Here is a 15,349-nt window from a genome sequence, read left to right on the forward strand (position 1 = left end):
TGATCAGCTGACTTCTGTCTTGCACAAAGCTGATCTTCCAGCTTTGATCAAAGCAGATTCTGATCAACCTGATCAGCTGATTTCCATCTTGGTTTTTCATCCGGCAACTGGCCCAAGCATGCTCGTGCTGATCTCAAGATTTAGCATGAGCATCTTTGTCCACAAATAGCTTGCCCCGCCATCCCAGGTCCAAAACTGGAAAAAACAAACAAACCACCTGAGGACTCTGGGAATTCCTTCCGGGTAAATTAGGCACCACAAAAAGTTGCATGAAAAGTCGATAGCTCAGATCTTAAAACCATTAATCTGTGGCTCGTATGGGTAGGAATGCAAGGGGCACCTCGGAGCAAACATTTAACTTCGGAGCAGGGTTCAAAACCAATATAAATCCGGGAGGAATGATTATGACACTTGATCTATATTCTTGATACATTCTCATGCTTCCAAAAACTCTTCACTACTCCTCAGAATTTAAAAAAAAGGAAACAATTGTGGCAGTCACCAAACTGTACTTTTTGAATTTGTCCTTGCAAATCGGAGTTTTTTCTTGGGTGAGATAAGTTCGAAACGAGGTCTCCTCAAACAACAGAAAGCCAGACTTAAGTCAAGAGAAGCTAAAGCCTAACACAAACATTTAGTTTCCAGCCATTCACATTCAACACTCAAAGTTTCTCAATTCGAAACTAGAATTTGTTACGCGTCGATCTCAAAGGCTGCCTTTGGAACCTGTTGCAAGAAATGAAGTTAAAATATGTTCCATTAAAACACTCAGGATGCAAAACAGAAAATCGCTTTCGTCCCATGTTGAGTGTGGAAAACTCAACAATTCAGCCTCAAAACATTGATTTGTTTGAAAGTCAACCCAACTGCTTCAATAATAGCAGTTAAAAGGAGATTTAAAAGCGCCTTAGCCAGTGTAATGAGCTAAGACAGTGTTTCTCAACTGTGACAACTTTTAAGATGTGTGGACTTCAGCTTCTAGAATTCCCCAACCAATATAGGTATGCTGGTTGGGAGATTCTAGGAGCTAAAGTCCATATATCTTAAAAGTTGCCAAGGTTGAGAAACACTGCTTTAAGACCATAATCTACCCTGTTGAAAAATCTCAGTGCATCTACAACTTGGAACATTCTCATCCAGCGGAATTTCATTTGCCCTCTCACCCAGGGGGGACTACAAACAAGAAGCTTGGGGGTTTCACTTGACCCACTTAAAGCAGGACTATCCTAAGTATCTCAAAATTGCATCTCATCATCCCTAACCATAGACTGTTTGTTTTTTTTTAACTTCCCCAAATCTACCCTCCAAATACTGCATTCAGGATTATTTTAATGCAATCAACTACACCTCTTGATTAAGGGTCAGTGAATACTTGGCCAACCAAACTCCACAAGGTCAAGTTGAGAACATCGATTCGTCCAAATCTACAATCAAGAAGCTGGGAGTTTTGTATTCAATTCCCCCATCTTTGGGAAAAGAAGGTGCCTTCAGTTTGATGGAGAAATTCATCAATAAGTATTTTTTTAACTGAATCGAAATTTTGCAAGTTCGTAAATAAATATTTATTGATGAATTTGCAGAATTTCAATTCTGCAAAAACTACAGTCAGGCAATTTTGAATTCAATTTCCCCCCATTGCTGGGAGAAGAAGGTGCGTTCAGATTGGTGGAGAAAATCCCCCGTTTTTGGAATATGACCATGAAGATGCCAGAGAATAAAATTGGAAGTTTTAGAGCAAAACATTTCTTGTAAGACTTTACTGAACATTTGATCTTTTTCAGAAGGCACAGTGAGATCCAACCTACCTTTCCTTCTTTTTCTTTCTCTTTCTCTTTCCTTCCTTCTCTTTCTTTCCTTCTTTCTCTTTCTTTCTCTCTCTCCTTCCTTCTCTTCCTTCTTTCTCTTCCTTTCTTCCTTCCTTCCTTCCCCACCCATCTTCTCCATAGAGGGTCTTTCATCCGAGACCACCATATGTGCGAGAATCTTTATTTTAAGAAAGGTTGTTAAAAGTTTGACTCTACATATAGACCAGTGTTTTTCACTCTTGGCCACTTGAAGATAGGTGAACTTCAGTTCCCAGAATTCTCCAGCCAGCATGCCAATTAGAACATTCCGGGAATTGAAGTCCACCCATCTTCAAGTGGCTGAGGTTGAAGAATGCTGATATAGACACAATAAAATAAAGTCAGTTAAAAAAAAATTAAATCAGAATTTTCCAAATCAAAGGAGCAAAAGGTCTCTACAGATCTACCAGGTCTCTCCCCACTTGTCTTTCTTTTTGGCCATCAAATTTCACAGGGAAAAAAAAGTGTCCTCGTGCACTAATCTCACAACAGGAATATTAGTCAGGGGTTCGGTCACAATTTATGCAAGTGTTAAATAACTAGAAACAGACATGGCTGATTGGCAAAAACTTCCCACCTGGATAATGCTGGACACATCTGGGGCTGTTAAACAGTCTTTAAATCAGTGTTTTTCTATCGTGGCGATTTTAAGATGCCTGGACCAGCTCCCAGAATTCCCCAGCCATCTCTGCTGGCTGGGAAATTCTAGGATTTGAAGTCCACCTCTCTTAAAAGTTGCCAAGGTGGAGAACCACAGTTCAAAATTGCTTTTAAGTTAGACCATTCAAATAGAGAATGTTTTGCTGCAATCCGTCTTCAGCCTTCAAACTAGGGAGGCCGGTTGTCTTTCAAAAGGAGAAAAACAAAAGAATTCATAAGCCCCAAACGGTCCTGTCCGAGCCAGCAAGCTTAGCTGAAGCTATGGAAGGACATGTCATCATTTTGCAGAGTCCCATTGATCTCTGGAATGATCTCCACTCCTAAGTAGCCGAGCAGGATGTCACTGCGACGCCGTGATAGCTGAAGGATGTCTTCGGCCAATAAAGTCACCGTTGTGTACCTTACAATGTCCAGGTCAAACATGTCTTTCAGATATTGCAAAATCTGGTGCTGGAGAAAAAGATGATTATTTATTTATCATAAGGCACATTCACATTTCAATTAAAACACAGGGGATGAAAAAATATGAAATACAAAAATCTAAAATATTAGATTTTTAGATTACAGATATAATTTTTTTCCTTCACATTTTTTTTTGCAGCCTGTTCATCCGGGCAATCTCCTTGGCTATAACACAATCGCATCATATTAACGAGAGAGAAAGAGGGATAAAGGATGAGGGGCCAGGACTTTGTGGTTTCGAGCCATTTAAAAACAAAAATCACATAAGGATTTTTTTTTCTCTTTAACTGACCGCCTATCCTTTGCCATCTTAAACTCTTAAAATAGATAGATAGATAGATGACATGGATAGACAGACATGGATAGACAGAAGACATAGATAGATATGAGAGAGAGAGAGAGAGAGAGAGAGAGAGAGAGAGAGAGAGAGAGAGAGAGAGATGAGATAGATCTACAGATAGATACAGATAGAGTAGATAAAGATATAGATAAATAGATAGATAGATAGATAGATAGATAGATAGATAGATAGATAGATATACAGATAGATAGAGTAGATAAAGATGATAGTAGATAGATAGATAGATAGATAGATAGATAGATAGATAGATAGATAGATAGATAGATAGATACAGATAGAGTAGATAAAGATGATAGATAGATAGATTAATTGATTTTAAAAGAACATTTACCTTGAAAAAACTGCAGACTTCAAAAAGCTGCTGTTTGGGCCCCAGGAATCCGAAAGCCAGGACGGGGCTGACGTGCTCCGATACGGAGTAAAAATGAGATATAAAACCATCCGGAACCTAAAACAGAAACGGAGAAGGGAAAAGATGGATCGGTTGCCACTTCTGATTTTAAAAGTTAAACACGTTATAAACCGCACGCATCGCACGCAAAAACTGCAAACTCTTAGCTGGCAAAAGTTGCCTCTGAAAACACAGAAACCGAGAATGCCAGTCCTTGGGAAATCCACCGGGATGTGTATCATAGGAGCGCAGAATCCAGACTGCAGAAAATCCTTAATCCGGCCCAACCATAGAGAAGCAAATTCAAATGGGTTTATTCCTTGAGAAGGAATTTTCCCTCGTCAACTAGTAGAGGTAATCCTCGAATTACGACTGTAATGGAGCATGCCCATTACGGCTGTACGTCTTGGTGGTTGTAAGCAGATCGATCACATGACCGAACCCAATTTTGTGACCTTCCTTCTGGCGGTCGTAGAGTGAATGCCGAGTTGTTAAGTGAAGGGGTCGTCGATAAATGAACCCATGTTTTGCTATGGAGGTGGTTTTGCCAGAAACCAGAAGTATAACCGCCAGTTTTCAGCAAAACCATCGTAAAATGAAGCAACACGGTTATGCTGCAAACAGCCATAAATTGGACCATCAGAATTTCGAACACCTAAGTAGGTCCATCAGAACTTCAAATGGCCACTAAGTGAGCCGTCGTAAGTCGAGGGCTACCTGCCCGACAAGCTACCACCTGAAGAGGGCCAGAAAATTTCCTCTCTGAATAACTTTAGCAGATCCTGCAAGGGACTGAGTAGTCTAGATGACTACCAAGGCCCCCTCCCATCCTTTCATCCTAAGAACTGGACAAAGGAGAGAGGGAAGCTCAGGACTGGATCCGATTCTCCCTCGTTCTCACGTACCATTAGAAGCCGCCTCTTCGCCTTCAGAACCGACCAGCAAGCGGTTGCGAGAGCCTGGAGTGAAAAGAAAACCGATTATTTTTGCCTCTTGTTTAAACCCGTCTATAAATTGAATTCGCCTTTCCTGCAAGGGCCACTAAGACAGCTGCATTATAGCTGCATCCTTAGCTTCTGTGCCTAAACTAGGTTGGCCTGGAGCCCTCACCTGCCGTGCCCCCTTAACTCCGAGGGTCCCATTCCTACCCACCCACCCCCCTGGAAATGCACCGTCTCCTTGAAGCTGTCCGAGAGCCAGCGGTTACGCAGGATGGCCACAACGGAGGACGGCGGGTTCTCCAGATCTTCTAGAGCGTCCATGAGGATGAAGTCCAAGGTGATATCGAAGAAATTCATGCAGACCACCTGAGGGATGGACGAGAGAGACAATCCATGTTTATTCACCCAAACCGCAGCAAACCTCCGTAATTCCCCCATCTCCGGGATCCAACTGGTCCTAGTTTGATTAATCGTATCATTATAGCCCCCTCCCCTGCATTATTTGGGGGGAGGTCTTGATTAAGGTGGGGCAAATAAACCAGTGACAAAGTTGACCACAAAGCTAGGTGGAGAGAAAGATCTGTCCGTGAAGGTTTCAAAAGGACAAAAGATTTATTATCAAGTCAATCCAGGGTGCCACCACCAGAAAGGCCTTGTCTTAGTACTACAGGTAGTCCTCATTTAGTGACCACAATTGTCAGGGGTAAGCCCAGCCAATGCTAGCCTATTCCAGAAACTCTGGTTTCTATGCTGCCTAAACCTAAGTCATGGCTGGCTTGTATGAATCCTGTTTTTCAAAACAGATGCAGGACTATTACAAAAGTTCCATGAAACCCCTTTCGTTGCTTTGAGCAGAACCAGGTAGAAGACAAGCCCAACACTCACCCCTCGCCCTTCCAGTTCCTTCTGCGTGGTTGGCCAGGTCTCCTGTCTCAGCGTGTAGCGCAGCATCTCATCGTACCTTTCAAGGAAACCCTTAGTGTTCTAGAAGAGCAGAAATCAAGAGGAAACCAACCCAAAACTCAACAGGTGAAACCAGAGAGACTTCCTTGTTGCTTCTCAATCGGTTCCATGAAGTCCAGAGGTTTCCTCAGATCTAGTTTGCTTAGTTAACTCTGATCTCACAGAGATTTATCTTTGGAGAAGGTCCTCAGAAGATCTTCGGTAGACCACTAGAAGATCTCAAGATGTTACTGTAAAAACATTTGTCGCACTACACTGAGCAGACCCTGTGGTAGGTCCCAACCCACCTCTTTGGAGACCCATAGATTCTCTCCCCCACCCCCCAGCACAATCACAGAACCCTTTCATAGTTGGTCCTTACCTTCTCAGCCTTGGTCATCAGCCCCATCACCATGCGTTTGCCCACCTCCCCAAAAAACGTCTGGTTGTTCTCCACCATCAACAGCTCCTGTGAAGAGATCAGCCCATTGGAAACCACGGTTCCTTGGGTGGGAGTTCAAATTCAGCACTTTGGAGGGTCCGTACGTACTCTCATGGGAGGTCCATTGTGACTTGCAAGCAAGCCAATTCTTTCTGGACCAGATACGGCAGTAAGGCCAACTTCCTTCCACTCCCAAATTGCCATTCCTCAGATTCAGGGACTCCAGAAAGAACAGACATTAAAGGCAGGGTTGGCCTCAAGCCTTGAGGGACAACTAGCTCCAAGGGAGAATCAGCTTCAACGTTTCTAGAGAAGACCAGCTTTGAGGTCTCCAGAGCAAACAAGCTTCAAGAGAGGACTAGCTTCAAGATGTGTCCAGAGGAAAACAACTTCAAGGCAGAACAAGCTTCAAGATCTCCAGAGAAGACCAGCTTTCTAGTCTCCAGGGAAGACCAGCTTCAAGAGAGGACTAACTTCCAAGGTCTCCACATACCCACCTGAAAAGCTTGTCTGATGCAGTGAAGCTTGGCCAGGAAATCATGGTCACTGTAGCACCCCAAAAGCTCTGTGCTGGAAGAGGAGAAGGTTTGGTGGTGAGGTGGGAGAACAGAGAACATCTGGACTAGCTTTCCCAGCCTGATGTCCTCCCAACCTTGAGATTACAAATTTTGAAAGATGGAAGCCTAGGAATCTCAGCTTCACCACATACTCCTGGAATGGGGAACCAGGAGAATCTGGAACTCTTGAGATCTGTGATTTGACCCATCCTCCAAATATCTCGGCATTTCAACTCCCAGAATTCTCTACCTATAGAACCAAGAGCTAGGAACTCTTGAGGACTATGCCCTTGATACATTTGGAAGGGTCTAACTAACGAACGTTGTGTTGGCTACATTCAGTTTGAGATAAGGAGTAAGAGTAAGGAACAAGCTAAAATCTCTCATGGAGTCCATCAGATCCATAGTGACCTTGATGCCACACCAGGGGGAGATAAATATCCTAAGGCCCGCCTACCCCGAACTCACCGAAAGGTCCTGCACAAAACCAATCCATCCTTCACCAACTGCAATGCTTCTTCGTAGGCAACAGCTGGCTTAGAAGGCTGGTATGGGGTCTTCTCGATTTCCAGGGCGTCAAAGATCTGAGGTAAAAAAGCAGAAACCATCAGATTTCTTAAACATTAGAGGTCCCCAAGAGGCTCCTCAAAGACATATCACAATTATAAACCAAGCCAAAAGCAGCTTGGTATCTGTAGCCTTGACTACTACTTAAGACTTTTCGTATGGGGCAGTCCTAGGAGACTGCTCGGAAACTTCAATCTTGACTATTTAAATACAGGATGTCATGTTTTCCGGCAAAGCCATTTAGAGCCACATCGCTCTAAGAGATGGGAGAGCCGTACAAATATAATGAATAAGTAAAGAAGGAAAAACACGGCGCAGGGTTCAAATTACCTCCGCAGCGGAGAAAAAGGATTCCTCGGAGGTCACGCTTTCTTCCTCATCACCTTGTTGACGCCTTAGAGACTGTTCGGTCAGTGGGAACATCAGAGTTTGCTCTAAGAGAGAGGATAAGAAAAATTTTGAGGTGTTAACGGTGGTTTATTTGAGTCATGGGCAACGTAAAACCAGGAACACCACAGCCTTCCTGGAAGACAAACCAACATTTTAGAAACCATCTCGGTACAAGTAAAATACAATGAAAATAAAATTGTTGACATCAAATTGTGACTTAAGAGTTAAAAGGGGGTCCTTGGTGCTGTCCGAGCTTCCTTGTTTTCTTGAAGACCTTTCATTACCTGGACAAGGTAACATCATCAGGGCAAGTAAGGAGTGCGGTTTGTTCTCGGTTTATATTCTGGGGGTTTGCCCTGTCTGGATGGGTGGGAGAGATCTTAAAGAGATTCTTTGGTTCTTTATTGTTGGCTCTTTGGCAGTTCCCTGATTGGGGAATTTTTTAGTTCTTAAGTGTTGGTCTGAAGTTAACCTTGGCGTTATCTGTGCTGATCTGGGTGCTGATTGCTGGTGGAGAGTGCTGGAGTCTTTTTTTGTTCCTTTTTGGGCTTTTGCATAGTCCATAGATAACTGTTAATGTCTATGTGCCTATTGATGGCTAATTAAAGACCCAAGTACCTCTCCACCAGCAATCAGTACCCAGATCTACATAGATTAACTCAAAAGTTAACATCAGTTGAGGAAGAAATGGAGGGAGTGACAGATTTTATTTTCCTGGGCTCCAAGATGACCGCAGATGGGGCCTGCAGCCAAGAAATGAAAAGACGCTTGCTCCTGGGGAGGAAAGCCATGGCAAATCTAGACAGCCTACTAAAAAGCAGAGACATCACCCTGCCAACAAAAGTGTGATAGTCAAGGCTACGGTTTTCCCAGTTGCAATGGATGGCTGTGAAAGTTGGACCGTAAGAAAGGCTGAGCACCAAAGAATGGAGGCCTTTGAACTCTGGTGCTGGAGAAGACTCCCGCGAGTCCCTTGGACTGCAAGGCGATCCAACCGGTCAGTCCTAGAGGAGATCAACCCTGACTGCTCTTTAGAAGGCCAGATCCTGAAGAGGAAACTCAAAATACTTTGGATACCTAAGGAGAAGGAAGGAGTCCCTGGAGAAGAGCCTAATGCTGGGAACGATGGAGGGCAAAAGAAGAACGGGACGGCAGAGAAGGAGGTGGCTGGATGGAATCCCTGAAGCAGTTGGCGTGAGCTTAAATGGATTCCAGAGGATGGTAGAGGACAGGAAGGCCTGGAGGAACGTTGTCCATGGGGTCCAGATGGGTAGGACACAACTTCGCAACCAACAACAACAATCAAGTAGACAATACCCCAATCAAAGAACTGCCAAAGAACCATCAGTAAACAGCCCTGCCAGAGAATCTCTAAGACCACTCTCCACCCACACAGATAGCCAAGACACCAGAATATAAACTGACAGCAAACAGCTCTCCTTACTAGTGTTGGAAGAAATATCCTTCTGGGTTCAGCTCCAAGTGGGGAAAAAGACACTGGAAACATGGAGACTGCTTGGAAAGATGGTTTAATGGTGGACAGGATCACATGGCTTGAGTTCCTGAACAGAAAAAGGGATGAGATACATCGAGTCCCCGGGTTTTATGCTCTCTCTGGCTTTGAACTTCCTGGGGCCCCGAAAGAGTCTCCTGATTGGTTGTCAGACTCCCAGGGGGTGGGGGTCTTAGCTAGCCTTGCTGGCTGATGTAATCTCCCCAGGTGCCATGTGGTGAGTTTCTGTCCTGAAGGGTCTCATTGTGTTAGTTTCTGTTGCTATTGTGTTGCAGATGAGTTTCCAAGATTGAGTTTCTGCCTCTGGCCCATTGACAAAGGGTGGGGGTAGGAAGGTGGGAGCTGCTTTGTCTTTAAAATATGCTTCTCCATTTCTCATACAGGGAAACATAATATGCTGCCTTTTTAATATTTCCCAAAATATTTCATTCCTCTAGGAAAGGGGTGGGTGCTGACTTCCTACAATCGCATTGATGATGTTACCAAGTTGGGTACTGAAACGTCTACCCCGAGCTACAAAGATTCTCCTTTATTAAGATGGCTGAGGAATTCTGGAAGTTGAAGTCCAGAAGTCTTAAAAGTTGCCAGGTTTGGAGACTTCCTGGTCTTGAATTAGGACACGGTCAGTTTCTCCCGGAATTAGGAAACTGTCTCTACTCACCTAAATCAAGTAACATGTTATCGGCTGACAGGCTGGATCCAAATTCCTCCTGCAGGTTATAGGCCCGGTAGAGGAGCAATTCCAGCTTGTCTGCAAATTCTTTTTTCTGAGATTCCTGCAGCAAAAAAGACAGACGTGGCTGCACACGACATAAAATGAGGATCAGCGGCCTTCAGAAACCAAAATTCCGGATATGGGTACTTAAGCCTCTGTTAATAGTGTACCCGTATTTTTTGGAGTATAAGATGCACTTCCCCCCCCCAAAAAAGAGGTGAAATTGTGTGTCTTATACACTGAATGTAGCCCCGCCCACCTGCTGCCCCCCCCCTTTGGCCTCTGTCTCCCAGCAATTTGCCTCCTTGCAGCAAACAGCCCATTTCAGCTTCAACACAGCCTGCTTAGCACAAGCAGCTGATTGCCGGTTGGACCGGCCTCCCGACCATCAGCTGTTTCAGCCTGCAGGGATTGCCATTGTCTATTGCCGTGCGGGCCTCCTGCAAGCAGGCAAATTGCTGGGACGCAGATTTTTTTTTTCTTGTGCTAATCAGGCTGTGCTGAAAATGAAACAGGCTGTTTGCTGCAAGGAGAAAAATTGCTGGGAGGCAGATTTTTTTTCTTGTTTTCCTTCCCAAAAAAGGTAGGTGCGTCTTACAGCCCGAAACATCTTATACTCCAAAAAATACGGTAGCTTTGCAATAAAGTAGAATTTGCTCCTCTTGGTTGTCATTCCTGAATGGTTTACCCAGCCATTTCTGCCAGGAAACGGTGCTGAAAATAAGCCAACTTGGTGATGGTGTCCATATAGTCATCTCCAAAGGGATTCTAGATTTTACCAGCTCTGGGGCAGCATCTCCTGAACGCGATGTTTCCCAGGAGACCCGAAATTGCCGAAGGATCCGTACCTCACACAGATCTTCAGGCAGCAGCAGCTCTTCCTCTTTGGGGACGACCCAAGAGGCAGAGAGGCTGGAGGGGTCCCTCTGACGGGCGGTCAGGGCCTGCTCCCACTTCTGCAGGGCCTCTTCAAACAGCTCCATGCCTGGCAAGGAAGAGAGACCCCCAAATGATCAGCAACAACCAGATTTGAGCCTCCTCTTGGCACCCTAAGCTGATGTTTGCTAGGCTGAGGGATTCTGGGCGCTGAAGCCCACCTATGCTGGCTGGGGTATTCTGGAAACCCCTTTACCTTGAAAATAGAGGTTTTCTGCATTGCAATCCCCAGCAGCACCAGGGTCTTCTCCCCCCAAATGGGCTTCCCAGGGGGCTGCAGCAGCTGGGGTCGGGCTGGGGGAATTCACAACCGCCATCTAGAATGAGAAAAACCCCATGGAAACAGGATTGTCATCTGTCAATCACCTCAAACGTACCAGTAAACGATCTCAACTATTTGTATCCTGCCTTTATTATTATTACAAATAACTCAAGGCATTGAATATACCTTATACTCCTTCCTCCTCCTATTTTCCCTGCAACACCCCTGTGAAACATAAAATTGAAATTTTCAGGGAGGGAAGTCTTGGAAAAATGTTTAACTCAAGAGACTACCTTTTAATCTTTTGAAAAGCAAACTCGAGCTATCCTTTAAACAGAGAGAAGGTGGGGAGGTGTTTGAAGAAGAGAAAATAGGTATGTAAAGGTAAAGGTTCCCCTCGCACATATGTGCTAGTCATTCCTGACTCTAGGAAGCGGTGCTCATCTCCATTTCAAAGCCAAAGAGCCAGCGCTGTCCGAGGACGTAAGTCAAGGACTCCTTGTATTTCTATCCATAAATTTCTTTGCCTTTTTCAAACACGTTTCTTCTGCAGACAGGCAGCCTGTAATTCCACAGATGTTTATACAGGGAGGAATGCCACTATACTTACCATGCACCAGATCCAGATATAAAACAACTCATTATCTAGCCCTACTTCAAAACACTTGCAATTATCTTCAACTCACAATTTTCTGCAGGGAAGGATGAATTTTTAGCTAAAGGCTGTGACACAAACTGCAGTTTGTTAAGTTAGTAACAAGGTCGTTGAGTGAATCTGGCCTTCCCCATTGATTTTGCTGGTCAGGAGGTCGCAGAAGCGAATCGCATGACCCCCCCCAGGACACTGCAACCGTCATAAGTCCATGCCAGTTGCCAAGTGTTTGAATTTTGATCAGGTGAACACGGGGAGGCTGCAACTGTTGTAAAGGTGAGAAACGGTCATAAGTCAAAGTTGTAGCTTTGAAAGGTCACTAAATAAGCTGATGGAAGCCCAGGGACTACTTGTTGCAGCTGCTTCCCCTCACCAGGTGGGGCTGAAGGACCCCTCCCCAAGCATCTCTTACGGAGGCCAGGCTGTGCGAAGAGCTGGAATGCTTGCTGGGCTCCAGGGAGGAGATTCCACTTAGAGTGTCATTGCTTTTGCTGCTGGGACTCTGCAGCCGACGGCCGGAATAACCTGAAATTAGAGAAAATGCAAGTAAATGAGAGAGAGAGAGAGAAAAAAAAAACAAGTTTCTAGTGCACAACGCTGAAAGCCAACTGGGTGACTTTCAGCCGATCACCAGGAGAGACGGTGAATTCTAGTCCCACCTAAAGGGACAAAAGCCAGCTGGGTGACTATGAGCCCATCGCCAGGAGAGCGTGAGTTCTAGTCCTGCTTAGGTATGAAAGCTGTCTGGGTGTCTTTGAGCTACTCATTCTCTCCCAACTTCTCACAAAGTTGTTGTTGCACGGAAAATAGGAGGACAAAGGAGTATTCGCTATATTTGCGACTTATAAAAATAACTAGCTGGACACTACGAAACTATGTGCTCGGGCTTGATAAACTGACACTTGCAGCCTGAAACTTAATGTGGAATGTGTAACTCTGTAGCATCAGTGTGTGTTAATATAATGCAACTGGCAGTTGGAACAGAGGGGGAGTAGAATGTCCCAGCCCACAGCATCCATCGGTATTCATCTGGCTAGCATCCTGTCAGTGTGTGAGAGAGTTGAGAGATGTTTGGAAACTCAAACAGTATCTGCTGTGTGAGCAACAAGGAAGGAGACAGCTTTGATCGTCATCACCTTTCTTCACCGAGGGCACCCGGCGGGTGGGCAAGATGGGTACCGGGACCACCAGAGGCTTAGTGCTGGACTTCTCTGGAGCTATTTGTTTCTTCCGTCGCCGTCGACGCTTTAACTGGTGCGCCGTCAAGGCCAAAGCCACCGTCCCGAGAGCCGTGGCGAAGAGCACCTTCCGGAGACCGGGAGTGAGTCTCAGAGCAGAGAAGGCCGACTTTAAGAGTGGGAAAAGCAAAACAAGGCAACTTTACCATCTATGCAAAGAAAAGGCTCACCCGTCGCACACCACACCAGAGTTGGACACTTTGATCGGTTCAACGGACACCTAACATCAAAAACGTCATCCAAAAAGCACAACAAAGAATGTTCTTTCTGCGCCAACTCAGGAAGCTCAAACTGCCCAAGGAGCTTCTCATCCAGTTCTACAGAGCAACTACTGAGGCTGTCATCTGCACTTCTATCACTGTCTGGTTTGGCTCTGCAACCCAACAAGACAGACACAGACTTCAGAGGATCATCAGAACTGCCGAAAAAACAATGGCTGCCAACCTGCCAGCCCTGTTGTAACTTTGAATAGTCACTAAACGAATGGTTGTAAGTCAAAGACTAAACTCTATCAGATGGATTCATATTCTGTGCTAGCTGGGGAATTCTGGGAGTTGAAGTCCACACATCTTCAAGTTCTTTGAAAACTTCACGGTTTGGAGTTCAAAAAACAGACTAACTCCAAGCCAAACCACATCCCTCTGGAGTTAACAATGATGTGCAAAATCATGTGAGGTTCCTTAAACAAGCCAACATCATGTGTTTTAGACAGCCTGCTACGCTGTAAATCATTGTTAAAAATCTCTCCCCCTCCCCTTCTTTTACCTGTCCAAATGTGGTGTAAAGAAAAACGGGAATCTCTGCTACGGTCATGGCCAAAGCCTGGATAATGGACATGCCCTCCGTCCTCTGAAAGGCCATGTTGGAAACGTGCTCGGGTTGTCGCCACCGAGGTTGTGCTGTTCACACAGCAGTCCAGCGTCGCGCAGGATCCAACCATCAGCCTTCGGAAGTGCATCTATTTCCTGGAGCAAAGGCAAAAAAAAAATAGTTGGAAAAATGGTGGAAAACTCAAAGAGGAACAAGACACAAAACAGTTACACCAGAAGAACGAAAATGTTGGACCGGGTTAATTTTTAAAGTTCAGGACAAACTCCATTGGATGAAGATTTATTTACAACGTTTTTCAGAAATGCCAGAAGAGAGTCAGCACGGCTTATGGTTGTATGATAGATCAATCTCATTCCAGGTAGTCCTTAACTTATGACGAGCTGTGGCACTCCTAAATGTGACCAACTCAATTTTATTTATGTATTTATTCTCACAGAATCCGAGTTTGAAATGGCCCATTTCAACAATTCCCTGTTGCTCAGAAAGGGGGTGTTTTACGCTCAACACATACAAAAACATTTTTAACGCAAATTAGAGAACACAAATGAGAAAGTTTCTGGTTTACTCCCTGATTACAATATCTCGTCCAGCCAGTCTCTGCAGAGCTCCTAACTAATACAAGCCGAGCCTAATTTATGGCAACTCCTTCTGGAAAACACATATGAAAAAAAGGCTATATTATATCATACAACCTAATAGATAACCTCAAAGCTATGTCAAATCAATAACGAGGACACAATTCTTGCAATGGCTATTTTGATGCGCTATCGTTGCATCCCTAAACGACGAAATTATCAAGGTTTTTTTCCCCGAATTGATGAAGTAAAGCTTGACGTAACTCAAGGAAAGTTTTTGATGCACAACTGCCACTCAAATATCGTAATTTTTCTGGTTAGGATTTTTTTTCTCTCCAGAACATTTTTGTTCCATTATTTTTTTTCCCTTCTGGCTGAGAAGCCCCAAGCAAAATGGTGAGTTTAAAAGACCTTTCCTGTTTCCTTGAAAAGCTAGCCTTTGAAGCATCCAACCCATGCATTAAAAAAAAGGCATCCCAGGTAGACTGCTCCTGGACCTGGGGGCTCTACTCTTCATTTCCCCAGCTTTTTTTTTTTTTTCCCTTTTCTTTGCTCACAGAAGAACCTGCTTAGCATGCACCGAAGAGACGGGGGCGAGAGGGCTTGCACACGCGAAACCGGCTGGTTGCGTGCCTTTTGCACACCTTTGCACTTTGCGGCTACCCCTGCCGCCTGCCTGTCAGCAAACCCGCTGGGCGTGCATAAATGATTAGCAGCTGTCACACACAATCCAAGGCGCCTGTTTGGGAGAGATCCACTTTCCCAGCCCCGGTAGAAAGCCGGCTATGCAAGAAAAAAAAGTCATCTTAAAACATCCCCCCCCCACAACCCATAATGGAAGAGTCCGCCGCCCGTCTGACCTAAGCCACGTAGCCAATACCATTCTCCTAATCGGGGGGAGCTCTCACCACACCGCTCCGCTCGCCATGGCTGCAGAAGGACAGCGTCTCCTTCCCGGTTCGATCGCAGCCGCGCAGACTAGCTTGTCTAATCTCCGCCTAGGGGCGGAGCCCCGGAGTGAGACCGCAGATTGCCAACCGTCCGAGCCAATTGAAACTGCACCCCGTCCC

At 45.0% G+C, this 15,349-nt stretch overlaps 1 protein-coding gene across 4 annotated transcripts; it reads right to left on the reverse strand.

Annotated features, from left to right (window-relative positions):
- Positions 1 to 1,864: 1,864 nt before the first annotated feature.
- MIGA2 (mitoguardin 2) lies at positions 1,865 to 15,293 on the reverse strand. Of its 4 annotated transcripts, none has more exons than XM_034436126.3 (16): positions 15,188 to 15,293; positions 13,639 to 13,838; positions 12,772 to 12,982; positions 12,048 to 12,160; positions 10,918 to 11,038; positions 10,634 to 10,770; positions 9,732 to 9,846; positions 7,498 to 7,601; positions 7,069 to 7,184; positions 6,541 to 6,613; positions 5,984 to 6,070; positions 5,545 to 5,643; positions 4,891 to 5,025; positions 4,624 to 4,677; positions 3,659 to 3,775; positions 1,865 to 2,954 (listed from the first exon to the last, which is right to left on the reverse strand). In XM_034436126.3, the coding sequence occupies exons 2-16, from the start codon at positions 13,732 to 13,734 to the stop codon at positions 2,754 to 2,756; spliced, it is 1,779 nt and encodes a 592-aa protein (XP_034292017.1). In that variant the 5' UTR covers positions 13,735 to 13,838; positions 15,188 to 15,293; the 3' UTR covers positions 1,865 to 2,753. The 4 variants fall into 4 exon arrangements, with proteins under 4 accessions (XP_034292017.1, XP_034292016.1, XP_034292015.1 ...); XM_034436125.3 differs by having other exon boundaries at positions 15,160 to 15,293; XM_034436124.3 differs by having other exon boundaries at positions 15,140 to 15,293.
- Between the last annotated feature and the right edge of the window lie 56 nt (positions 15,294 to 15,349).

The sequence above is a fragment of the Pantherophis guttatus genome, chromosome 16 (assembly GCF_059756535.1).
Source record: "Pantherophis guttatus breed Tessera chromosome 16, ASM5975653v1, whole genome shotgun sequence".
Lineage (NCBI taxonomy): Eukaryota > Metazoa > Chordata > Lepidosauria > Squamata > Colubridae > Pantherophis > Pantherophis guttatus.